This window comes from Onychomys torridus, chromosome 9, assembly GCF_903995425.1.
Source record: "Onychomys torridus chromosome 9, mOncTor1.1, whole genome shotgun sequence".
Classification (NCBI taxonomy): Eukaryota; Metazoa; Chordata; class Mammalia; order Rodentia; family Cricetidae; genus Onychomys; species Onychomys torridus.
The window spans coordinates 5,497,703-5,523,450 of NC_050451.1; the positions used below are offsets into that span (position 1 = coordinate 5,497,703).

At 39.6% G+C, this 25,748-nt stretch overlaps 1 protein-coding gene and 1 non-coding gene across 3 annotated transcripts; both read right to left on the reverse strand.

Annotated features, from left to right (window-relative positions):
* Positions 1–251: 251 nt before the first annotated feature.
* LOC118590969 (mitochondrial import inner membrane translocase subunit Tim23) lies at positions 252–25,715 on the reverse strand. 2 transcript variants are annotated; one of them, XM_036198839.1, is made up of 7 exons: positions 25,459–25,715; positions 23,349–23,407; positions 15,499–15,592; positions 15,229–15,313; positions 12,769–12,827; positions 10,555–10,665; positions 252–756 (listed from the first exon to the last, which is right to left on the reverse strand). In XM_036198839.1, the coding sequence occupies exons 1-7, from the start codon at positions 25,562–25,564 to the stop codon at positions 641–643; spliced, it is 630 nt and encodes a 209-aa protein (XP_036054732.1). In that variant the 5' UTR covers positions 25,565–25,715; the 3' UTR covers positions 252–640. The 2 variants fall into 2 exon arrangements, with proteins under 2 accessions (XP_036054732.1, XP_036054733.1); XM_036198840.1 differs by lacking the exon at positions 10,555–10,665.
* Positions 13,317–13,513, reverse strand: LOC118591665. Its single transcript, XR_004945966.1, has one exon. It is a non-coding gene; the product is annotated as a small nucleolar RNA SNORA74 (small nucleolar RNA).
* Positions 25,716–25,748: the final 33 nt, after the last annotated feature.

A 25,748-nucleotide genomic window follows, 5' to 3' on the forward strand; every position in this document is an offset into this window, starting at 1 on the left:
GGTTGACAATGGTGTCTATCTCAGGTATTCTTCACCTTATATATTAGAAGCTTGCTCCAAGGACTGTCTCTGCTTCCTGCTCACTGGGATTATAGGTGGGCTGCCACACCTGTTGGGCATGTTGGGTGCTGGACATCTAAACTCAGGTCTTCACCCTTGCACAGCAAGTGTTTTACCTGATCAGCCATCTCCCTCCTCCCCACCCAGCTGTTATTCAATGGAGATACTAAGTTTTATGCTGGGATTATGACTTTGGTTCTATTTTCACCCTTTATTTGGAAGACACAGTAGTTTTAGGTTCTTAAATGATAAACATGGTGATAAAAGTGTTGAAAATAAGTCTGGCCTGAATTTGGAGATTAAGTGGTTTTCCAGTTTGGGGGTAGGAGAGAAAACAGGTGCAAGATCATCTCCAAAGGAGAAGAGAACACATACTCAGTGAGCCACCAAGGGGTTTGGCTTCCACTCACTAAGGGCAAGCAGTGCAGTCCAGGCTAACATCCATGATCTTTGTCACAGCAAATCAGAGTCTCCAATTGTTCAAAGTAATTGTCGGTACAAGTGAGAAAGCAACTCCAGACTGACTTAGTAATCAATCTGGATGACTAAAATGTCCCCTAGTCCAGAGGTGGCAAAATCTTCAGAGTGACTGTTGGAGCAGGGAACCTTTCATGTGCTCCCAGTTGTTATACAGTGCATAGAGACTGGTGAGGGTCAGTCCTGCCAGGCCACCACGTGCTATTCCTCGAAGACCACCTGGGAAAGAAGAAAAACAAACAGCCTTACATATGTCCTAGCATCAAAGGGTAGAAAAGTGTAATAAATAAAAGTGCAGTAAAATAGAAAGACAGCATGGAGAAACTCCTCTTAAATACTCTACCCCAAGCAGGAGGAAGTTTTAAACCATTATTAAATTCAGGAGATAATTTCCTAAATCACACAATACACCTTTTGTATTTCAGAATTGATGACTTGTTTGAACTTTTCATGACTTGTACCTAAGATCCTCAAGACTGATGCGCTTTCCCCAACCCAACCTGTAACCATAGCAATTCAAACAGACCAGTCATTCCATGCCTCTCAGATGAGTTTGCATTGTCACTAGCACTGCCAATGGATGGAAGGCTGTAAGCAAGGCGAACATCCTCATGTGGAAACAGTATTGTCAGCATTTGGACTCTGGACAGGTCCTTCAAATTATTGAGAACTCGAGAAGCAGTAGTGATAAAAATAATCAAGCTTTGAGTCCATACTGATGGAACACAGGCACGCACTCCCTCCCCCCACATACTTTGCACTGATGTGTCAATCTCACATAACCAAGCACTGAGCATAACAGACTAGTTGAGAAAGAATTTAGGATTAGACTTTGAGCTATTTGTACTTGTCAACTAGTCTTTATGTGGAAAAAAAATTTTCAGTAAGCATTTAATATAATATGCAGAAATAAAGCTCCAGTTGTTTGAAAAGAACCCTCAAATCTATTAAAAGTGACACAGTTTCTTAAAATAGGAAATGACCCAATAGTTTATGATTATAATAGCTTTCTAACTTTTACATAGTAAAGAAAAGAAACTCCACCAGAATGGGGTTTTCCAAAGAAACCTAAAGGGACCAAGGCATGGTTTTGCAGCTCCACAAATAACCAGATACCACAAGTTTCAGGGAGCTTACAAGTGAGGGGCCCAGTGAGATGGCTTAGTGGGTAAAGACACCGGCCACCAAGCCTGACACTTACATTTGGTTCTCAGAGCTCACATGGTAGAAGAAAACTGACCCCTGCAAACTGTTCTCTGATTTCCACTTGTGCCTTGGTACCAAAAAAGTAAAAAACTAAAATAAAGGAGCTCAATGATAGTCAACTCTAATTTCAGTGACAATTTAGGTCTGTTAGCACAGCAGAACTAACCCATCTGCAACAGGGCCTGGCCTAGCAGATGGCTTCAGCTGATATAGGGCTACTCCCCTCCAGTCTCTGGTTTGAAGGCTAGTGATAGCTGACCTCTTAAAGAAAAAGTGCAAATATCTCAAGAGGCTGTCAAATGTGTGGGAGGCAAAGCCCCACAAAAAGCAAATGGGGGGGGGGGCTTGAAAATGGCTTATTAAGAGCACTGACTACTCTTCCAGGGGACCCACATGGTGGTGGCTTACAACCTTCTCAGGCACCAGGCACATACATGATTCAATGCCCACACGCAGGCACAAGACCCATACACAAAAATAGTAAAATAGGCATTTCTAGTTCCTGTCTCTGCCATCTTACTGGATTTGGACTATAACACTGAAGTTGAACTTACAACTATTCAGTGTAGTTTAGAAACTATAAAATTTGGAAAATAATCAACTTAATCCATTTAATATGGATCAATGTTGTGCCTCTGGCTAGTAAGTAAAAAAAAAAACCTGTAGAACTCTGCATTAACTTTTATTAGAACAAAATCATACAATGGAAATAATAAACACATAGAATAAAGGTATCTACAAGATAAAACAGTTATAAGATCTAGACTTGGGTGTAATAAAGGTTCTCCCAAGTAGGCAACCAAAACACAATCCTCGAAATGCCACTTGAAATCAAGATTAAATAAAGGAAAGGCCAAGGTGCTCTTGCCAGTTAGTAGAGAAATGACAGAGGGCTGGTAATGGAAAGTAACTCCTTCATCTACACATTTAATTTTGTATAAATTGCCTCCTAACAACACCCCCAAGGCCTTATGGATCCAAAAGGCTATCTACTGACTTAGCACTGCCAGCCAGCCACCGGTCTGGAAAAAACTGCTGCAAAACATTTCTGTCAATTGACCTTGTGCTCTAAGAAACACGGTTTCTGTCTGGCCTTTGTGAAAGAAATCCCACATTACTTCTCAAACTTAAAATAACAATCTTCCCTGAGAATGTTCTCTAGCTTACGTATTAAGGATTATAAAATTTCAGTGGAACCTATCATGCTTTTAAGATGTTTGGATACCAGTGCACATTAAGTATTTCTTAAAAATAACTGATTCCTCAGAAAGCATTCATTTCCTAACAAAAAACAAAACTTAGTTCAAACCAATAACATTCTTTCTTTAAAGGTGGGGTATAAACCACACCCACAATCCTAGTTTAACCCAAGTCTTTTCTCACACCAGCCAAGTTCTATTTTTTATTTCTTTTTTCTTTTTTGAGACATTGGGGAACTCATTATGTAGACCAGAGATCTGCCAGGCTATGGCTCCTGAATGCTGGGGTTTAAGGCCATACACCACCACACACAGCTCCCGAAGTTCTAATTTTTAACTCTAAATTTTGGTTTTTACCAACTGGCTGCTAAAAACACAGAACAATAAAAACTAAGTGGTGGTGCAGAACTTTAATCTCAGCACTTGGGAGGGAGGTGCAGGTGGATCTCATTGAGTTTGAGGCCAGCCTGGTTTACAAAGCGAGTTCCACGATAGCCAGGGCTACACAGAGAAACTGTCTCAAAAAAACAAACAAACAAACAAACAAACAAACAAACACCAACAATGCCACCCCCTCAAAAAAAACCGAGCAAATGCCTAGCTAAGAACAGGAAGTATTGGTCAGTAATATACTTGCTAACAACAAAGTAAATAAGGCCAATGTTCAATCGCCATGAAGTAAAACAAACATGAGATTTGGGTTTCCTTTTTTGTTTCCTATCTTCTGGTCACTTCACAATTCTTCTGAAAAGACAGGTTAAGTATTATATAACACTTTCTAACACTGGGAAAACAAAGGTCAAAACACTTAAGTGCCTAGTTTCTGGGATAGATAATTGGTTAATAGCAGAGGTAATTCATTAAAATGTCAATTTAGAGCAGAGAACAGGAACTCTTTCTTTGAAAGAGCCAGACAGTAAATATTTTAGGCTCTGAAGGTCAAAGGCCGTTATATAGGTACTTTCACAACCATTTAACATGTAATATTTTTAAAAAGGTAAAACAGCTATAGCACTATGGTTCCAACAGCACTATGGTTCCTGCTTTAGAGGAACAAAATTAATTTACACGTTTTGGGCTTTTGGAGGCTTTGTTTAAAATATTTATTTTAAAAATTGGTAAAGAAGGCTTGGGGTGTAGTTCAGCTGGCAGAGTGCTTGCCTAGCATCATCATCATCAATGAAGCCATGGGTTCCATACTCAGTACCACATACAACTAGTATGGTGGTACATGTCTATAATCCCAGCATTCTAATAATTGAAGACTAGCAGTTCAAAGTCATCCTTGCTCACATAGGAAGTTTGGGGTTAGCCTAGTCAACAGGAGATCCTGCCTTCACTTCCCTCCCACCAAAAACTGATTGAGTGACTGACTAAGGGTGTTGCTCAGTGGAAAAGTCCATGCTTAGCATGTATAAGCCCTAGGATACTCTCCAGCAATGAAAAACGAAATAAAAATTGTGGGACATGCATGTACTATACAGCTCAATGATAATAAATATCTGTGCCGGGTGGTGGCGCACGCCTGTAATCCCAGCACTGGGGGGGGGGGGGGGGGGGGGGGGCAGAGGCAGGTGGATCTCTGTGAGTTCGAGGCCAGCCTGGTCTACAGAACTAGTCCAGGACAGGCTCCACAGCTACAGAGAAACCCTGTCACGAAAACCCAAATAAATAAATAAATAAATGTCTGCATGATGACTTTTTAATATAAAAAGTTTATTTTAAATTTTGTGTGTGCACACGTATACCCTTGGCATAGTATCCTAGTATGGTATCCATGTAGGTCCCCCTGGAGCTAGAATTACAGGCAGCTGTGAAACACCCAAGGCAGGTGCTAGGAACTGAACCCAGGTCCTCTGCAACAGTGGTCTTAACTGCTGAGCCATTTCTCTAGCCCCATATTGTGTTACTTTCAACAAAAGCCACATCTGGAATTTTCTCACCTTGCCAAACTGAAACTATTCAACAGTAACTCCTCATTCCCTGTTCCTTTACTGTTTTACTCAACTGATTTTGACTATTATATGTACCTAACTTGAGTAAAGCCACCCAATATTTGTCCTTTTGTGACTGTCTAACCTTAATTAGCACAGTGTTCTTAGTTCATCCACACTATTGCCTATGTCAGCATTCCCTTGCCTTTTAAAGGCTTAATAATACATAGTTCATTGTGTGTATCCATTCACCCATTAATAGCTACTTGGGTTACTTTTATCTTTTGGGAGTTGTGGATAATGTTGTAAACATGGGAATACTAAACACTATTCAAACACAAATGAGGGTCAGTCAGCAAGATGTCTCAGCAGGTAGAGGTGCTTGCTTCCAAGCCTGATGACTAGAAATCGATTTCTCAGGACTGAAATGGTAGAAGGAGAAATCCAATTTTCTGACCTCCAAGTGCTCAGGTATGTACAGAGATGTGTAGACACACACAGAAAATGAACACACAAATAAAAGCTCCAAGAGTTAGATATGTTCTGCAATAAATACGCACTTACTGTAACTCCTTTCATTAAGATATGTCTCAATGTTTAATTAAAAAAAATTTATTTACTTATGTGTATGCAGGTATGCATGTGCCATGGCTTGTGTGGAGGTCAGAGGAGCATCTTGTAGGAGCTGTGTGGTGATACTATATTTGTAAAATGTGTATTTGCATATTAATAAAGTTGCCTTGGGGTCAGAGCAAGCCATAGCAAAAGCTGGGCGGTGGTGGTGGTGCACGCCTTTAATCCCAGCACTTGGGAGGCAGAGCTAGGTGGATCTCAGTGTGTTCAAGGGTTATAACCCTAGCATTACAGCTCCCCAGTGCCTGGGATTTCCAGTGCTGGGATCACATACACGAAATACCATACTAGGTTTTAATTAATTAAAAACAGGAGCCCTCACACAAAACGCATATATATGAAGCAAAGCGCTTGAAGTGAGTAGGAGGTGCTTCTAGCCCAAAAGGGGGGTGTAGAAGCTCCAAGTCACCCACATATAGTCCTCATCTTCTCAAACAAGGTAGGGCACTATGCTATTTCCTGTTTGCTGGTAACCTTGAACCTAAAAATGTAACAAATATGCTTTAAGACAAAAAAATTCCATGTCAAGTGACAAGGATTGCCAATTGTGAAACCGAGCAATTGCAACTAGGGAACAGTTGACAATATCTGCTGACCGAAATTTCCAACATCGGTTCACATTGAAGTCACTCCAACAAAAGCAAACCAGTTCTTAGTTTCTGATTTAAAGCAAAACTCTAGAGGACAGACAGACCACAGAGTCAAACTTTGTGGCAGAATACAAACAGAACTTCAACTTCTAGATTTCAGGATTTGACACTTTTTTTTTGTTTTGTTTTGTTTTGAGCTATCCTGGATGTCTCTCTGTAGACCAGGCTGGCCTCGAACTCACAGAGATATGCCTGTCTCTGCCTCCTTAAGTGCTGGGATTAAAGGTGTACGCCACCACCGCCCAACGCATTTGACAACACTTTGAATGTAAACTATGGAGCTCCTAGAGCAGAAGGTAAAACTCAAGCTGAGCATTGAGACCTAGGAGGCAGAAGCTAGAGGAGCAGGAGTTCAAGTCTATCTTTAGACAGAGCCAATTGGGGACCATCCTTGGCTACACGAGACCTTGTTTCAAAAAAGATGGGGGGGGGGAGATTTCATGATTTTAATCCAATCTAATGTTTACGCTATTTTTTCCTAAAGGATGGGAGTTAGATTCCATGTAACACGAGAATCCATTTAATAATGATCACATTCTACCATAAAAAGTTTTGTCATCAACAAACACGCATCTTATTGAGTAAGCCTGTAACATATATTTGGGAAATAAGGCCCAAGAAGCCAACAGACAGTAGTCTGCTTTCTCTCCTAATGCCTTCTGTTAGTCTTAGCTTTCCATAGAAATGTCAGTTTATAAAAGTAAAGTTAGTGAAAGGATATTCAAAGTCAGTATGTCAAATTTCAAAAAGTATCAGGGTTACCATTAGATAAGTGGTTCTCTTTACCAATGTCAAAACTAAATGTCAGCCCTACACAAGAATTCAACTGTACATTCCCAAGGCTTTCTTGATGACCTCTTCTACTACTTTTCTTTTTTTTTCTGAAGCAGTGGAAATTGAACTGTGAGTTTCATGAATGATGGGCAAGCATTCTACCCATGAGCAATAGCCTAATCCTATCTTTACTTTTTGAAAGAGTCTCAATAAAGAAAATGTCCAGGTTGGCCTTGAACTTGTAATACTCCCATCTCAGTATGCTGAGGTAGATAGTAGTTGACCAGAAATGGATTACAGTTGGTATCACTTAAAATTAAATATAATGTGACATAGCACATGTAATAGGTAAAAGACTAATTGCCAAAATGTTGAAAATGTTTCAATATATTAATCGAAGGCACACCCAGTAGGAAAGGAGAAAGGGCTTCAGGGAAATTACAATGGCAATAAATAACATAAGTTGCTCAATCACCAACGAGGGAAAAACAAAGTGAAACACAAGACACTATTTTTGGCTTACGTTGTCCCATCACTTAGGAAGGCGTTGGCTGGGGGGATTCCCCTAAGTCTGAAGCCAGCCTGGTTCATAGTGTGAGACACTATAATAACAACAAAAACTATCTTTCACCAACTGGCATTTATTTCAAAACAATGGTAGGGCTGGAGACATAGCTCAGTGATTAAGAACACTTGTAGTTCTTCCAGAGGACTGAGTTAGATTCCCAGCACCTACATCAGGCAGCCACAACCACCTGTAACTCTGGCTTTAGGGGTTTCAACACCTGGGTATCCTCCATGTGCACATGCTCACATGCAGGCACTAACACAATTACACATAACTAAAAAGAATAAAAATAAAGCTTAAAAATAGGGTAGATGAGACTTCAAACTGATAATGGCACATAAAATCTTCAAAGATCACTTTGGCAATAGTTACTACCATTTTTAATATGCAGATTTTTTTGCCTAACTAATCTGGCTTTCAGCAATTTATCCTGCAGCACAGAACTTTTATGTGCTACAGTTTTTTTTTTTTTTCAACCTTTCTAGAGCTTTATTGGGAGAGAGGGAGAGAGAGGGAGAGAGAAAAAGAGAGAGAGAGAGAGAGAGAGAGAGAGACACACACACACACACACACACACACAGACAGACAGACAGACAGAGACAAAGACACCACACGGAGTGTGGAAAGAGAAGGATTGTGCTACAGTGTTTAAGGGAGATCTCAAGAAAGCCATATACAAACAGATAGATGAGAAATTGTAAAAATCATTATTTGGAAAGAGCATGTTAAGAAAAGGGAATAATAAAAATAAAGACCCTTAAAGTCAGTGTGGTGATATTGTGTCACCCAATATATTGTGCACCCTAACAAACTTATCTGGGGTCAGAGAACAGAACAGCCACTAGATAGACATAGAGGCCAGAAAATGGTGGCACACACACCTTTAATCCTATCACTTGGGAGGCAGAGATCCATTTGGATCTCTGAGTTCAAGGCCACACTGCAAACAGGCAGGCATGGTGACTCACACCTTTAATCTCAGGAAGTGATGGCAGGAAGCAGAAAGGTATATAAGGTGTGAGGACTAGGAACTAGAGGCTCTTAAGATATTAGGCTTTTAGCAGCAGTTCAGCTGAGATCCATTCGGATGAAGACACACAGAGGTTTCCAGTTTGAGGAAACAAGATCAGCTGAGGAATTGGCAAGGTGAGCTTGGCTGTGGCTTGTTCTGTTTCTCTGATATTTCAGCATTCACCCCAATATCTGGCTCCCGTGTATTTTATTAACTAGGCCCTTTTATTAACTAGGCCCTTTAAGATTCATGTTATAAGTCAGAGGAAAGAATGGTCTACTGTGGAGCCTTCAATGTATCAAGGGATCAAATCAGGGGAAGAGTGAGCCTCATGGGCCAGTATAAAGGCTAGGAATTAACTGGATATTGATTAAGTCTTCTCTTCTAAATGGTATTCCCATTTCACCAAGAGCTTGTGTGCCACCCTTATTTCTTGGCAAGCTATAACATCAATTGCTCTGCTCCTACAGGCCTTACGTGCTCAGGAACATTAAATCCAAACAAACATTCCCTCCTTCAAGTTGATTCTGTCAGACATTTTGGCCAGCAAAGCAAAATTCAACTAACACCACAATGTTTTTTACCATGTTACAAACTAGATTTCTATTTGTTTTTCATTTTGACAATGTCTCTTCAAGGCAAGCTTGGTCTCAAATTCCCTACACAACTAAAAATGACCTTGAACTTTTGATTCCCCAATCCTAGAGTGATGGGATTACACATGTGTACTACATCTGGTTTTAGGCAAGTATTCTGCCAACTAAATTACATTCCCAGCCAAACACAACTGTCTTTAATATTTACCTTTCCCCCACAGGCCTTCATTAGCTGTGAAGTTTACCATCTGTCATTTGAGTTGAGGCTAATATTATAAACCTTAACCATCATTAGATGCATTCCTTAACTATTTTGACTTTTATTTATTTATTTAGGTTTTCTGAGTCAGGGTGTCTCTGTATAACCCTGGCTATCCTAGAGCTTGCTCTGTAGACCAGACTGGCCTGGAAATCAGAGATTTACTTGCCTGTGCCTCCTGAATGTTGGAATTAAAGGCATGTGCCACCATCACCCAGCTCTACTTTGACTTAGTTCTTCTACCTTCTAACCACCTCCCACAAGTATGAATATAATAATTTTTTCACGGGTTATATATTGATGTTTTGCTTGCATCACATATGACATGCATGCAGTGCCTACAGAGGACAGAAGAGGACATCAGATTCCCTTAGGACTGGCTGTGTTACAGATGCCTGTGAGCCACCTTGTGGGAACTGAAACTCAAACCCAGGTCCTTTGGAAGAACAGCCAACTGCCAAGCCATCTCTCCAGTTCAATTCTAGTAATTCTCTATTCAAACATTTCTGATAACTTTTAACCTAAATTTAAACTTCTCACTCTGGCTTCCTCTGTTCCAAACCTAAAACTCTCTTCCAGACTTGTGTCCCACACCTTTCTCATGTTATCATATGACTAACAGATACATCTGAAATTCCCCCAGCTCAACTATTACCCCTTCCTTTTTCTAAAATTTCCCTTATTTCTTCATCCAAGAGACAATGTGGTTACAGCTTTTTAAAAAAAGGACAATGGACTTTTGAATCAGACTAAGATTTACTTATCCTAGGTCAGCAAGTAAAGACAGCTTATCTTGCCTTAATTTCAGCTTGTTTATGGAAAAAGGGCCTGACTTACAAACACGACACTTTATCATCTGATACAGGAACAGATACAGAAATGATGGTGTTAAGCACAACTGTTAAGAGGAGGAGATTTTGAAGCATGACATAACATGGATGGAATAGAGGGACAAATACTGGTCATAGTGTAGCACATGCCTGTAACTACTTGGGAAGGTAAGGCAGAATGGTGAGTTCAAGACCAGCCTACAATGTGAAACCCCCATGTTAAGAAAACAACAAAACCCTTAATAACCGTAAGGTTAGAGTACTAGGCTGCACTGTAAATAATATAAAATACAGATAATTTCCCTGAATATTACAGATAAAAACCCTATTTCAGGTCTCCACTCAGTACTGCCTACCTGTACATTTATACAACATTCCCGTCATGGTTCCGGCTGCTACTGTGTTGAGGTCATCTTCTGCACCTCGTGTTTTCTCAATGATAACACCAAATGCACTATAGAGCAAAGCTAAAGCAGAAACAGATCAGTGGTGAAAGTTAGCATGGTAATCATATTAGGTATGCACACCCAAAGACATAGCCAGAACCATCACTAGAGCACCGCTTCTAATAAGACAATCCAGAAATAAAATGTCCTCCAAGAACATCTGCATCGCTGCACTGATCCAGAAAGGGACTTTCCATAACACAGAACACCACGGTCACAGCTAGGAAGATGCCAGACAATGCTGGTAGACGCCTTTAATCCCAGCACTCAAGAGGCAGAGGCAGGTGCATATCTGCGTTTGAGGCCACCTGGACCATGGAGCATGCTCCAGGACATCCAGGGCTACACAGAGAAATCCTGTCTCAAAAAAACAAACAAACAAACAAACAAAAAAACAGAACAAAACAAAAACCAAGAACAAAAAAGCTAGAAAGCCCTACATTCACTGGTACATAAAGCAGACACGTGTAATAGCATACCACTGACTGGTTATGCAAAGAAGGGATTGCAAAGATATAGAATAAATACTATTTCTAGAAATTATTACTGCAGAGTCCAAGAAAAATATTTCAGTTTTACTTATACTACCCATTACAAAACCCTGTAGTTTTACAGTACCTTCAGCCAAATCCTTATATGTACTTTACCTATCAGGTACAATATGCATTATACTGCTTTCTTACCACTTTTCATTACCACTACTACATACGTAGCACACACCTTTAATACTAGTGCTCTAAAGGTGGATCTCTGAGTTCTAGGCCAGAGTGGTGAACATAGCAAGCTCGTAAAAACTAAAGAGAGACCCCGGCTCAAAAAAACAAAAACAAACCTAGTATACTTGCCTTTCCCTTATACTTGCTCAGCCTTCTTACCCTTTGCCTGTTGTGGAACTTCTATACTTTTATGAAAGCTAGTCTTTCTGTTAGACACATTCAACTAAAAATGATCATGTAATACCACTGTGACATTATGTCGCATCACATTATGATGGAAAAACAGTAACCAACAGAGTGACCATCTATTCCACCCTGCCTAGAACTGTAGGGTTTCTTGAATGTAGAATTTTCAGTGCTAAAAACAAGAAAGTTGTAACGTAGGCATGGACTGCTGAGTTTCCTAGGTATATAAGCAATTATAAAAGAACAGATGACCATGACTTGTGTGTGTAGGGTAGTGTTTCAGGGTTGTAGACATAAGCAGAACATCAAAGCCACCATTTGTCAGAATACAAAATGTGAATTTGGCTTTATGGTGTGAAAATGTACTCCTTCCAAATGCCACAGCCACGGCTAGAATCTTAAGTTACAATAGAGGCCTTTTATCTTTTCCACAATTTTGTCTACATTTTCTCTCACTTATTCTGCTACAAGTAAGAAGAATACCACAAGTTCAGCTTGCCTGTAAACTTTAAAAACCTTAGACGTTAAGGCATATGTGCCACAAGTAGATTATAAATCACCAGCAATCAAAAGAACAAACTATTCATGAACAGTTAAGTGATGAAAGCACTGGGTTCTGACTAAGCAGCACTAAATTACCCCTTGTCTGTAACTCAGAATGCTTTCCTTATCTACAAAGACTTACTGCAGCCCTGCCATTTAGGTCCTGGAAATCTACAGATGAACTGACTACTCAACAGGCTATTAGGAAAACAAAGCAAAAGGTCTGCAGATCTGTCACGTCTCGCTGCAGAACTTTGAACCTTTCTAGCAGGTATAGCCCTATGCCTTGGACATCATTTAGTTTAAAACAGGATTTTACTTGGCATACTATTTAGACAAGTAAGGTAGCACTTACAAGTCTTTTCATAGATGATAGCTACAATATTTACCAGAGTGGATTTAAATGTTAATTGTTTAGCCTGTAACCAGAATCTTAGTTGACCAAATTGCTTATGATAACTGCACATCCTTTCTTTGCAGCAGAGGACTGTTTGCCTAGCATGCATGGAGCCCTGGGTTTGTTCCTCAGAGCACACCTGTAATTTGAGAACTTGGAGGGTGGGACCAGGAGGATCAGAATTCCAAGTTTATCCTCAAGTATATAGCAAGTTTGAGGCCAGACTTGGCCTCATGAGACCTTGTCTCAAAACAAGATTCATCAAACAAGATTTATACTTACCCAGAGAGCCCAGAGTATTAGCCCAAAGTGCCCCTTGCCTAGTCACCATATTCAAAATCCTAACAGGGAAGAAAGAGAAAAAAAATGTATTTAGGATCATTATTTCTCTAATAATCTTATAAACCATAATAGTAGTTATTTAAAACACCTAGACCTAAGCCTCAATGTTTGTGTAACTTTAAGACACATATTAATATCACCCCAGATTTTAATAAAAAAGGTTTTTACTTTACATAAATGAGGGTTATGATAAAAAAATTCCAACACTCTGGGCAATAACTAAAGAAAAGTCCTTTAGGTAAAGATATAAAAATATTCAAGACCGATTAAATACACAAAGGCTTTGAATCACAGCCTGAAATGTATTTTACAAATTGATCTACGTAAAACCATGCCACTGTAACTGTAACAAGGGTTTGGTTTTCTTTTGGGAAGAGTCTATTTTCAGAATATCAAGTAGAATCAATGGAAAGGACAGGAGTATATACAATGCAAAACCGACTTGAGGAGAAAGGAAGAGCTTTATTATTAGAATACATGGAGAAAGTGCTGTCTGCTCCCGAACTAGAACTAAGCAGTCAAAATGAATGCTTAGCACACTCTCAAGGAAGCACAGGTCCATCTTACACCAGAGTCACAGCCCACCAGAACAGTGATGCAGCAACGAGGTGAAGACCACCCAGTACTCTCCCAGCAGTGTAACACCATCACAGGAATGTGTCTGGGATGGCTGACTACTACTGGAAATGACAAAATACAACAACAAACAGTAAGAACTCAAAGATTCATAGCAACAAAAATGTGTTTACTTTCGAAATGTTTAGAAACCTAGTAATGACTATGGACAAATATATTTTCTAATTAGTTATGTTACATATTTATTAACACCACTTTATCACCTTTTCACAACACTGCAAAGCAGGAAGTTTACTCAAGATTACAAAATACTAAGTAATTAAACTAGGATTATGAAGCTATTATTCTCTATTATTAAATGCTGCTTTCCAATAATGGGAAGACGAGAAGATTACATTGCTAGTGTTTTAAAAACTGAAGTATAGTATCTTTTCTAAGAGACTTCCTACTTCTAAATTCATATTTAACATTGGTTGGGGATTTGTTTCAAAACAATACAAGAGAAGAAACTGGGTATGACTGACCATGGCTGATGGTTGTTGTAGAAGAGTCAGGTTCACAGGTACTTATTACACTATTTTGGCCTCTCATACTCCAGAATTTAAATTGTTAATACAGGGAGGGAGGGATTCATGTAGTGACAGAAACTTGGCAGGCCTTTAAGGTTTCCCAGGTCTAATTCCAGCATGCCTGCTGCCATCTTCTGGCAGAGCAATACACTCACAAGTCAGAGCTTCTAGTGCTCAGTAATGGTCAGGGGAAGCCGGCTCACTGGATAAGGCGAACAGCTCCTGAGAAGACACCTTAGGGTTTACCTCTGGCCTTCACATGCACCCACCCCTCACAGACACGGATGCCTACACACATATACATACACACACAATAATGATCTTCAAGTTCTAGAAATTTTATTTAAGACTTTCAGAAAAGAAGCATGTTAGTAAGGAGCTAATAAATCTAGCTATGGCTTTCATCCCATCAAGTACTCTACTGCTACAGGCCCCCAAACAATCAAAATTCCCGATTAGCTACTCAACAATTGAAAAAGCATGCCATACAAGTTTGGAGAATAGAACACATGTAAGCCAAGAAATCAGGTGGGGGGGTAGTCCAGCTGAATGAAGACACCAACTAAAAATTCACTCCTTTAAAAGGTACACAGTAATCTGGTTTCTTATTTTTTAGAAAGACAAAACCAAACAAACCAAATACTTAAAAAGGGGAGGGGGTAACTAAGAACACTTCCCATGTAAAAAAAGGTTAATGGATAGAGCACAGTGTACAATGTGCCACTTTTAACACGAAGAGACCACTAACAACTAACAAGTAGCACTTCTCTCTTAGTCCCGTGGCAAACATTGAATTTCGGTAAATCCATTTCTGATTAGGAAAGTGGCTTCGGGCTTCTCATTTCTGCCTTATGTATACACCCGTCTTAGCAAAAAATTGTACAAATATGTGCATGTACTTACAGCACAGAAAAATGGTTTGATAAGACAATAAAAAATTCTATTTGATAGTTTTGTCAGTGATGCCAAACCTTTCTATCTTTTTCTCCTTTCTTTTCTCAGACAGAGCAATTCTCAAGAATCTAAAGCTCAGCCAGGAACACACCTTTCATCCTAGCACTTAGGAGGCAGAAGCAGGAGGATCTCTGGGAGTTCAAGTCTAGCCTGGTCTACACAGTGAGCTCTAGGACAGTAAGGGGGGTAATGTTAATTCTCTAAGCATTTTATTAACACAGGGTGGTAACCATAACCATCAAACAATAAAACTGAGGTTAATATGCAAACATCAGATCATCAAAAGATTTCATAGACTTACTGTACGTTTCTTGGTTTGGACCAGGCCATGCTCTGGGTTTCCTTCAATCCTAACCGAAGACCGTTCATTGCCCCAAAGGCAGCCCCTGGTGGTGAATCATAACAATTCAGCCGAAAGAAAAAAGAAAAAGCTTTATGTTTCTGGTTTCTTTTATAGAATAAAAAGTGTGTGATATATGTTTTAAGTTGAAAACAATATTCTAGTTATTTTTCATATTAAACACCAATAACTACTTGGATATAAGGACATAAAAAAAAATATACTACCCACCTGTCATGCAACATCCTCCAATGGTAAAGAAAGCTAGCTCAAATCTGCCTCGGGTTTTGTTAGCTCCAGTTGGCAAAATGAACTCATCAGTATCCTAAAGGGTAAGAAGGAAAACCAAGTTGAGTGCTCCCTCGATAGCTGTTAACTTTCTTCCTACCTTTTTCTATGTACAGGACATGGAAGAAGGAAGCTTGCTCTTTGCCTGCTTGCTCTCACTCCCATGTCAAGTCTATTCCTTCACTGGCATTAGAGCCTACTTCTTTGGGATTCTGGTGTATACTGAAGACTAGCTGAGACATCCAGCCTTGTGGACTGGACAACTATCAGATTCTTGGACCTTCTGTTGGTAGACAGCCATTGTTAGATTAGCTGTTCTAATAAATTCCCTTTATATATGTATATAGATTCATCCTACAAATTCTGTGACTCTAGAAGTGACAAGTAACATGAGCATAACACACTGAATTCTTTGGAGAGACTCTCATTCAGAACTTTCAATTACTCCACCTATTCTTTCATAGTGTAATTCAAACAGGGTTGTAGATGTAACCGGCTTGTTAAACAAGAAACACAGAACCGATTGCAGAGTTAAAAACCATGAGGTCAGAGCAAGAGCCGAAAACCTTACCCTTCACTGCTTCTGCTGTTCTTTCTCTCCGCAAGAGAGCTACCTCTCTGTGTCCTATCATTTTTTATAGATTTTCTGTTTTCTCATTGGTTGTAAACCCAGCCACATGACCTCCTTGTCACTGCCTGTTTGTACAGACCTCCAGGTCTTCTATGGTTGCTATTGAGATTAAAGGTGTGTGTCTGCCATGCTGGCTGTGTCCTTGAACACATAGAGATCTACCTAGCTCTGCCTCTCAAGTGCTGGGATTAAAGGCCTGCACCACTACCACCCAGTTTCTACTCTGGCTTGCTCTGACCTCAAGGCAACTTTATTAACATATAAATAAAATCACATTTCAATACAAATAAAATATCACTATACAGGGTTGTATACAATCTACTTTAATGATAAACTTTAAGCAACAGTGCAAGTATTTAGAAGCAATGGCCCTAAAGAAAGGAATACCGAAAGCTGAGTCATACAGGTTGACTATCAGTCTGGAGGCAAGATCATACAACTAAAAATTACCCTTTAATAACTTCTCTTTTTCGAAGGCAGGGCTTGCTGTGTATGTGAGGATGACCTTGAACTCGATTGTCCTACCTCTACTTCCAAAGTGTACAGACTGATTATAGTTATACACCAACTTGTAGGATCCTTCTGTTTGTTTTCAGTTCTGAAGAATGCAAGGCTTTGCAATCACTCCAGCCCCCCCCCCCTTTTTTTTAAGAACTCCAAACTGCACTGGGGATATATACTTCTCTGATTACCTGTAGACAACTGTAGAACTTCTTTCTGGGAAATGCATACACAAATTTATTATGTACACAAATTCAACCTGTATCTCCACCCCAAAACCTTAGTTGGGAGATGCTACTCCAGTAATAGCAAAAATGTTCACTTTTAAAAAGCTACTAAACTTTCTGCCTTAGATTTATTTATTGTATGACTATTTTGTCTGCATGTATAGACAACAGAAGACAGCACTGGACCCCTGGAACTGGAGTTAGAGACAGTTGTGAGATACCATGTAGATGCTGGGAATGGAACCAGAGTCCCCTGCAATAGCAGTTAGTGCTCTTTAATGGCTGAGCCACCTCTTCAGTTCCTAAACAAATCATTTTTTAAATAAAACCCCAAGTTTCATGGAAGCAAATGGTGAAACCAATGTACTTTTATGAAGGACACTTTCATTTCTGCCAAGCTTCTTGTGGTGATTTCAATGAAAAGGGACCCCATAAGCTTTTATATACTTGTAAACTTAAGTCTCTAATTGAACTGTTTGGAAGGATTAGGAAGTGTGACCTTATTGGAGAAGGTGTTTAGCTAGGGTAGGCTCTGAGGTTTCAAAAAATCCACACCAGGCTCAATGTCACTTGCCTGCTGCCTGTGGATCAGGATGTGAAACTCTTAGCTACTGCCTGTCTGCTTCCTGCCATGACAATGGATTAACCCTCTGAAACTATACAAAAGTCCCAATTCAATGCTTTCTTTTCTAAGAGTTGCTTTGGTCATGGTGTCTCTCAAAGCAATAAAATAGTAACTAAGACACTTCCCATGTAAAAAAAGGTTAAAGGATAGAGCACAGTGTACAATGTGAGTTCAAGTCTAGCCTGGTCTACACAGTGAGCTCTAGGACAGTAAAGACTGAGACCCTGGCTTGAACCCCCTCCACCCAAAATCTCAAGCTTTTCACTCTCAAAACTGCTGTGCAGCCAAGGATAGCCTGGATCCTCCTGCCTCCACTTGCTGAGTGCTGGGATTACAGGTGTACACCACCATGATTGGCTTAGCACCCGTATCACTTAACATTCCTACTAGCTAACTCACTAGTTTTTCTGAGTCTTCTTACCAATATCTGTATTTTTAGTATGTATGAAGTTGCATCTCATTTGTGATTACATTTAATTAATATGATTATTTGGACAATTGTATGATTTCATGAAAATGTGTCTATTCCAGTCCAATGCAATTTTGTAGCTGATTTTTTTCTTCTTAAATGTAAGAATTTTAAGTCCTCTATTAGGTGCTCTACAAATATTTTCTCCCAATTTTCAGGCTACCCTGTCACTTTCTTTTCTTTTATTTTGTTTTTGAGTTATCTATATGTAGCCCAGGCTGTCGTGGAACATTTCATACAATCTGTAAAGGAACAATTTTCCTAATTTTATTTTTGGAGTGTTCATTGCTACTGTATAGAATCAGGACTGATTTATATCTACAGCTTTTACTTTCTCCAACTATGCTAAATTCATTTATTAATTTTTACCTGATTTGTTTGCTTTTCTTCAAATTACCATAGTTAAGATTCTTGCATTATTTGCAAACAGTTTAGATTCTTTTTCAAGTCTAGATAACATTTTTTTTTTTTTTTTTGGTTGGTTTGTTTTTTCCAGACAGGGTTTCTCTGTGGTTTTGGGGGCTGTCCTGGAACTCACTTTGTAGACCAGGCTGTCCTCGAACTCACAGAGATCCACCTGCCTCTGCCTCCCGAGTGCTGTGATTACAGGTGTGCGCCACCACCGCCTGGCCCTTTCATTTTATTTTTAAAGACAAGGTCTCATTATACAGTCCTAGACAGCCTCAAATTCAGCTCTGACTGCCTCCCAAGTACAAGAATTAAAGGCACACACACACACACACACACCAAGCCTGGCCAGAATCCACTTCTCTCTTTTGCTGGGCTGGCTAGACAATTCTGAGGATAAGTAAAGAGAGTGGACATGCCTGTATTGCTCCTGATCTTGAGGAATTTACCCAGTCTTTTATTATTAAGTATGACGTCACTGTGGATATTCTGTAGAAACCATTTAACAGGCTGAAGAAATTCTATTAAGAATTAACCAAATACATTTTCTCCATTTATGGAGGTAATCACATGGTTTCTATTCAATATCTTTCCTTTATAGCTTTTATATGGAAATGCTATATTTATTTTCAGATGTTAAATCAACTTCATTTCCTTGAAAGATTCAAACATCGGTCTTTCAACTTTTGATAATTAATTCAGGACCTTGATACTGTAAATCAACCTTTCAAAATAAAGATTAGACTGGGTGGTGGTGGTGATGGTGCACGCCTTTAATCCCAGGACTCTTGAGGCAGAGGCAGGTGGGATCTCCGAGTTTAAGGCCAGCTTCTGTTGTGGAATAATCTTTTTGTACACTGTGAAGATGTGTCCCTCTGGTTGAGAGCTGAATGGCCAATAGCTAGGCAGGATATCCAGGCACAGAGGATGCTGGGAAAAAGGGTGGAATGATGATGAGACATGAAGGAAGCATGACATGTGGGAGACAAGGTAACAAACCATGAGCCACATGGCAACATGTAAATTAATAGAAATGGGTTAATTTAAGTTATAAGAGCTAGTTAGAAACAAGCCTAAGCTACTGACTGAGCTTTCATAATTAATAACTCTCCAAGTGGTTATTTGGGAGTTGGCCAGTGGGACAGAGAAAGAGTCCCTACAAAATGGTGTCCAACATGGGGGTACATATTTCTCCAAAGGCCTGAGAAAGCTTAAAAAAAGGTTCCAAACACTCAAAAATGGAGCCAAACACAGCTTCCTAGTCCCACAGTCTCTCATGCAGGCCAAGGTAGAGATGTGTCTCCAGCCACTGCATGTGGGCTTAAGCCGCCATTGCGCACAATTTTGCTCATACAGACAGAAAAGGTTACAGATAGCAGTAATGCAGGTTTAGACAGAAAACAAATAAACAAACCCCTCTGAACAGGTTACAGTGTTTAAAAATGTGCATAGACTTAAGAAAGAAAATGGATATAGACAGTCATAGAAAAAATAAATCATTTATAAATAATATAAAAAGGACAACCCATGTAAAAATGGGAAAAAAAAACACAGATTCTGAATCCTGTATGGTGTTGTATTGACTTTAAATTTTTTGATTGCTGATGAGCGAACAATAGCTGCTGAAAGACCCTGGATTACTGTTAAGCCAACTTATATATTTTTAAAAAGTCTTAAGTTCAAAATAAAAGTAAAAAAATATTTAAGTTGGGGAAGAGATTATGCTTTTTTTTTTTTTTTTTCAGGAACTGAGGACCGAACCCAGGGCCTTTCCCAACCCCGAGATTATGCTTCTATTTCCACAGAAAATGGAAATGGCTGTGGATTCATTCAAGGTTGATAGAGATCAGATTTGATTGGGGAAGACCTCCTGAAAATCCTGGTCACAGACATAAAGAAATAAACCTAAAAACAAAACAGAACAAAAAATAAAAACAAAAAAAACCTACAAGACATGTGAAGTATATTTTATCTACTTAAACATAAAACAAACAAACAAACAAAATCATCTTTGGCTGGCTTACGTACAACGCACAGTCCATACTTGTGTTAATACAGATATGTATGTTACCTTTGAAAGCTTGTGTTTTCAGAGCAAGGGGACCAAATACCAATGAAAATGGGTGGCCCAGGTGATCCAGCTTCTCAGAGTGCCTCTGTTGAAGTTTCCTCAGAGTTCTGCATCCATAATAGCTTTCAAGGTTGCTGGCTGAGATGGTCCAGCCTCACAGACTATCCTAGCCACTATTTAATGATTCCCCTAATTTTCTCAGGGTCCCCCAAAGATACCACACCAATAGACAACAGGAAGCAGTCTAGAGAACACAATGCCCACATTCCCAAGAGATGGAGTGGGTAGGTAGCTTTTGGTCATTCAGTGGGTTATGGATGTTTGTCTTTGTTTAGGGGAGTTGGTTACAAACTGTTACTGGTCATGGTCAGAAAAAAAAAGACACCCCCCCCAAAAAAAACAAAAACCTAAACAAAGGAGATTAGACTCAGGGATCTCGTTCTGAAAAGAAAAAGGGGGGATATACAAATGACAGGATAAAAGGGTAATTATTGAATCTACTTTTAAATTAAAAAAGCAACTAGTAACCTTATTTTACATTAGTATGGATTCTTGTATATTGATACAAATTTAAGGTTATTTTTGTTGTACTGCATTGTAGGTGGAGTTTTCCTGTCTCAACTGCCTTCTCACAAACAACCAACACAGAGGCTTAATATTAATTACAAATGCTAGGCTAATAGCTCAGGCTTATTACTAACTAGCTCTTACATTTTAAGTTAACCCATTTTCCTTATTTACACTCTGCCACGTGGCAGTACCTTTATTAGCATGGCACATTCATCTCCTACTCCCTCTGCATCTGGCTGAAGATTCCTCTGATTCTGCCCTTCCTCATCCAATCATTTTTAGTTTGACTTTCCTGCCTAACTTTATCCTGTTCAGCTATTGGCCAGTCAGCTTATTTATTAATCCAATCACAGTGACAAATATTCAGTGTACAAAAGGATTATTCCACAGCACTGCATATGTTTCTATTTCTTAAGATACTGTACCTATGCTGCTCATTTATAAATGTAAAGTTCTAGTCCTTAAAAATCATTTACAATAATAAAGAAATAGTAAGTTAGTCACCTATAACAATCAATCTTATAGTCATATTTTGTATTTTTCAAGGTCAATTAGACATATTTTAAATAGATGATCTTCAAACACTCCAGAGACCCACAGAATAGACTTTTTTTTTTTTGTTTTTCGAGACAGGGTTTCTCAGTGTAGCTTTGCGCCTTTCCTGGAACTCACTTTGTAGACCAGGCTGGCTTCAAACTCACAGAGATCTGCCTGCTTCTGTCTCACAAGTGCTGGGATTAAAGGCATGCACCACCACCACCCGGCCCAGAATAGATATTTTAATGTTTTAGTAACATAGGATTATTCACAACAGTGAGAAACATCTGCTCCTGGCAGCACCAATTTACTTCACAAAAGGATGATAGGCATCAAAGAACCTCTGCATGCTTCTTTGTGGCAAAACCTAGCCATCTGGGCAAGACACTGACCTTGCCTCAACTGCTGACAGTATGCTATCCAAACTGGAGAAGCAGGACACTAAAGAAAGTGACTGTCAAACTTTGCCAAGGCAGGGTAGGGCAGTCCTTCAAAAGTTCCTGCTTCACAGAAAAGTCTACCAGATATTCTAGGCCCGTAGGCTGAAGATGGATGCCTCAACATTATAGAGGAACCCTAGGGTGACTATTTCTGTCATTTCTCTTAGTTTTGGAAGTTGCTTTCTCTGCACTTCTTGCTTATTCACGAAATATTTTATCCTTCTTGGGTCTCTGATGGAGATTTTAAACTACATAGTTATAGTTTTAAAGTTTTCCTTGCTACCAAATTAAAAGAAAAACTTACACAAGAGATGTAAAGTTTTTAAGGTTGAGAAACAACAACAACAAAAATTTTAAAGATGTTTTAATGTCTAAAAGGGTATTTTTAGGATGGTAATACAAGTTATGACAAAAAATGGTTTAGGCATTAAACTCTGGACTAAGATAGGATACATAATACGGTACTTTCTCCAAATCTGCCAAATACAAATGGACAGGACATTGTGAATGCAATTCTTACCTGATAATTGTTCTTACTGTATACAGTTTTATTGTGTTAGAGCTAAAACTTGCTTTCTATTTAGACAAAAAGAGGGAAATGTGGAATAATCTTTTTGTATACCATATGGATATGTCATTTGGGTTGAGTTAATAAAGAGCTGAATGGCCAATAGCTAGGCAGGATTTCCAGGCACAGAGGACGATGGGAAAAAGGGCATAATCATGAAAAGACATGAAGGAAGTATGGCTGACAAGTAGGAGATGAGGTAACAAACATGCCATGTGGCAACACATAAATTAATAAAAACTGGTTAATTAAAGTTATAAGAGCTAGTTAGAAACAAGCCTAAGCTATTGGCCGAGCTTTCATAATTAATAATAAATCTGAGTGTTTAATTAGGAGTTGGTTGGTGGGACAGAGAAAGGCTTCCTACACGCTTCATCTACAGAGTGAGTTCCAGAACAGCTAGGGTTACACAGAGAATCCTCGTTTCAAAAAAAACAAAAAAGAAAAAAAAACAAAAACAAAAACAAAAACCACCACCACCAACAACAACAAAAAACGTCACAAAAACACTAAGATTACTTTTACTGTGATTCTTTTATACAAAACAAATGGATTTAAAACACAAAACAACTATCTTAGAAACACCTCAGGAAGAAGCACAAGCCAAATCCAGAGTTTGAGAGGAAGACTGGATGGAGACTGGAAGATTAGCCCTCCAAGAGTACCTCCTAGTCCACAGGCACTAAGCACTTGAACTCTGTGATAGAGTAAGGCACCAAACCAAACCAGTAAAAGCTTTACCTTACCTGAACAAGATAGCGTGGATCCACGTTTAAATATGGAGACAGGGGGTTCATACCAGTTACTAGAGGGAAAACAAAATGTCATATCAGATAAAATTCCTTAAACTATTTCCTATAGGATTGATTCAGCTGACTGTTACATGTCTTGAAAATCAATGACTGAAATAGTCCGGAGGAACTAGGTCTTGCACTGATGTCCTACACTTTACATTTAGTCATTTACTTATGAGTTTGTGTGTCTATGTGTATGACAGTGTGCATGTGGAGGTCCCACTAGAGTCCCTTCCTTCTACCAGTCTACTTCTAGGGTTCTAACTCAAGTCCACCATGCTTGGAAGAAAGTTCCAATACCCACTTGCTCTCCCAGACCATGTATAAAAGTAGTTTAACTAGCAAGACAACCAAGAAAACTGCAAAAGAACAATTAGTCTCTCAGGGAAAATAGTGGTTGAGCTGCATGGTTTAGTTTTTTTTTTAATTATAATAAGCATAGCAAGGCAGTTCTTCATATTACATTATCAACAATTTTGCTAACAGAGTCCCTCTATTAGGGCAAGGAGAATCCTTGGTTTTACCTCAGGGATGAAGCTTAATGGAAAAGAAAATACAAACTTCCAGAGAGTTAAATTTTAAATCTACCAACTTTGGGGGGAAAAAAAACTTAGCAAGAAAAATTAATTTTCAGATTTAACATCTAGTATTTGGGTCTGTATCTCAGTTGATTGTTCACAAACGTGTGCACTCACGATGACTGTACTTCAAGTCTAAATGCTGTTAATTCAGTTTTTCCACTGTTATACCTAGCATCCTACCGCAAGCATCACATCTCATACCAACAGCTGAACTTTGTCTCACCCCTTCAACTCACTCTGCAGAAACTAGGAAATCAGCCCTAATGGCTTCCATCTACACTTTTGGTCAAATTCAAACCCCTTCCCCTGGCTTATAAAGCTTGTATTTGCTTATGTTTCCTGCCTCTCTGCTCTTATAGTCTATCACTTTACTCTCTCAAAAACTCTAAAGACACATGGAGGCAAGAGCTGTTCAAGTAATGTGTCAAGTCTGTTCTGCCTCTCAAACATTTGTTGCTAAATTCAGGTCACAGCTCAAATGTCAACTACCAAGTTGTTTTCTTGAATCTGTTCTCAAATAGCCTCCTCTTCCCACCATCATTTCAGGGTCCTATTTTATTCCTTTCATAACATCTATCACTAACTGCAATGTTTTTGTGTTATTTGGCTCACCTCAGTAGTATGCATACACCATAAAGGCAATAATTACCTGGTCACATTAAGTAGTGCCCTTAGCTCTACGCAGAGAAAAACGTAGGACACACAAAACTGTGTTCTGGACTCAGTTTTCAAAGTAGACATTAGGGTCATCAAAGGGCTTTCTTTATGTTTTTAAGGAAGGGATTTCGAGAAATACTACAAGGACTATCAAGAAGAAACACCCACTTTAACAAAGGCTAATCACCATCAACTCCCTATTATCTTCAGACCCAAGTTCTATATATCCAGCTGAATATCCATCTATAAATACGTACTTATGGGATTGGGGAGGGCCAACAGGCAGGATATTTGTGCCTCTGTATCTTCCCATTTGCTTATTTCCCTTCCAAAATTTGTTTGGCTTCTTTCTTGTTTATAAATTTCTTCAAGTTTAGCTCTCTTCCCAGCTCATTCTAGTTTCCTGGATTGTCTCAAAAAGGGGGGGGGGGGGTTCACCTAACTGATATTTAGAATTTAGAAATATTTAGAGATCGTTTGAAAAATAATTAACTATGGGCTTGTTATGTGGAATGTGTTTATTTCCGGATCTAGAGTTTCCTAATCCAGGGGCAAGCACACAGGAAAGCGTGAGACGAGAAAAAAAAAGAAGGGACGGGGGTGCTAAAGGAAGACATATTGTGTTTCCTCCCGAAACTAGGTCAATAAACGAGTGTCCCGTGATTTATGCGACCCGACCCTCCCCCCAAATCCGTTGTCTTGAAACCCTATCGCTGGCAGTGAACCTCGTGGACGCGAGCAGGAAAAGGGACAAGGAACGCTACAAATTTCTAGTTGTCCCAGGAAGCAGTCAGAAAGGGCAGCAAGCTAGGCCTGATACTCACGCGGAACGCCGGCCAAGTCAGCGTGCGAGTAACCCGCTCCTCCCGCTCCGAAGAAGCCAGCCAAGCCGCCGGTGGTTTTGTTGCCACTTCCCCCGCCACCCTCCATGACGTCGCAGCAGACTGCGGTGGGCTTCCCACCACCACCTCAGGCCGGGGTCGTGTGCTCGGCCGTGGTCCCCACAGCAACAGCGGGAAGACCCGCGTTGCTACTGCCACCTTCACACGCTGACCTTCCGGGCGCCGGCTCCCGTTAAGCACGGCACTTCCGCTTTGCGGCTGTGTACGGCCCG

Coding starts and splice junctions, on each gene's coding strand:
- LOC118590969 (XM_036198839.1), bottom strand. CDS start 25,564: ATGGAGGGTGGCGGGGGAAGTGGCAACAAAACCACCGGCGGCTTGGCT. Junction 23,408..25,458: donor TGACTTGGCCGGCGTTCCGC/GTGAGTATCAGG, acceptor TTTTCCCTCTAG/TAACTGGTATGAACCCCCTG. Junction 12,828..15,228: donor TCCAAACCAAGAAACGTACA/GTAAGTCTATGA, acceptor CTTCCCTGTTAG/GATTTTGAATATGGTGACTA.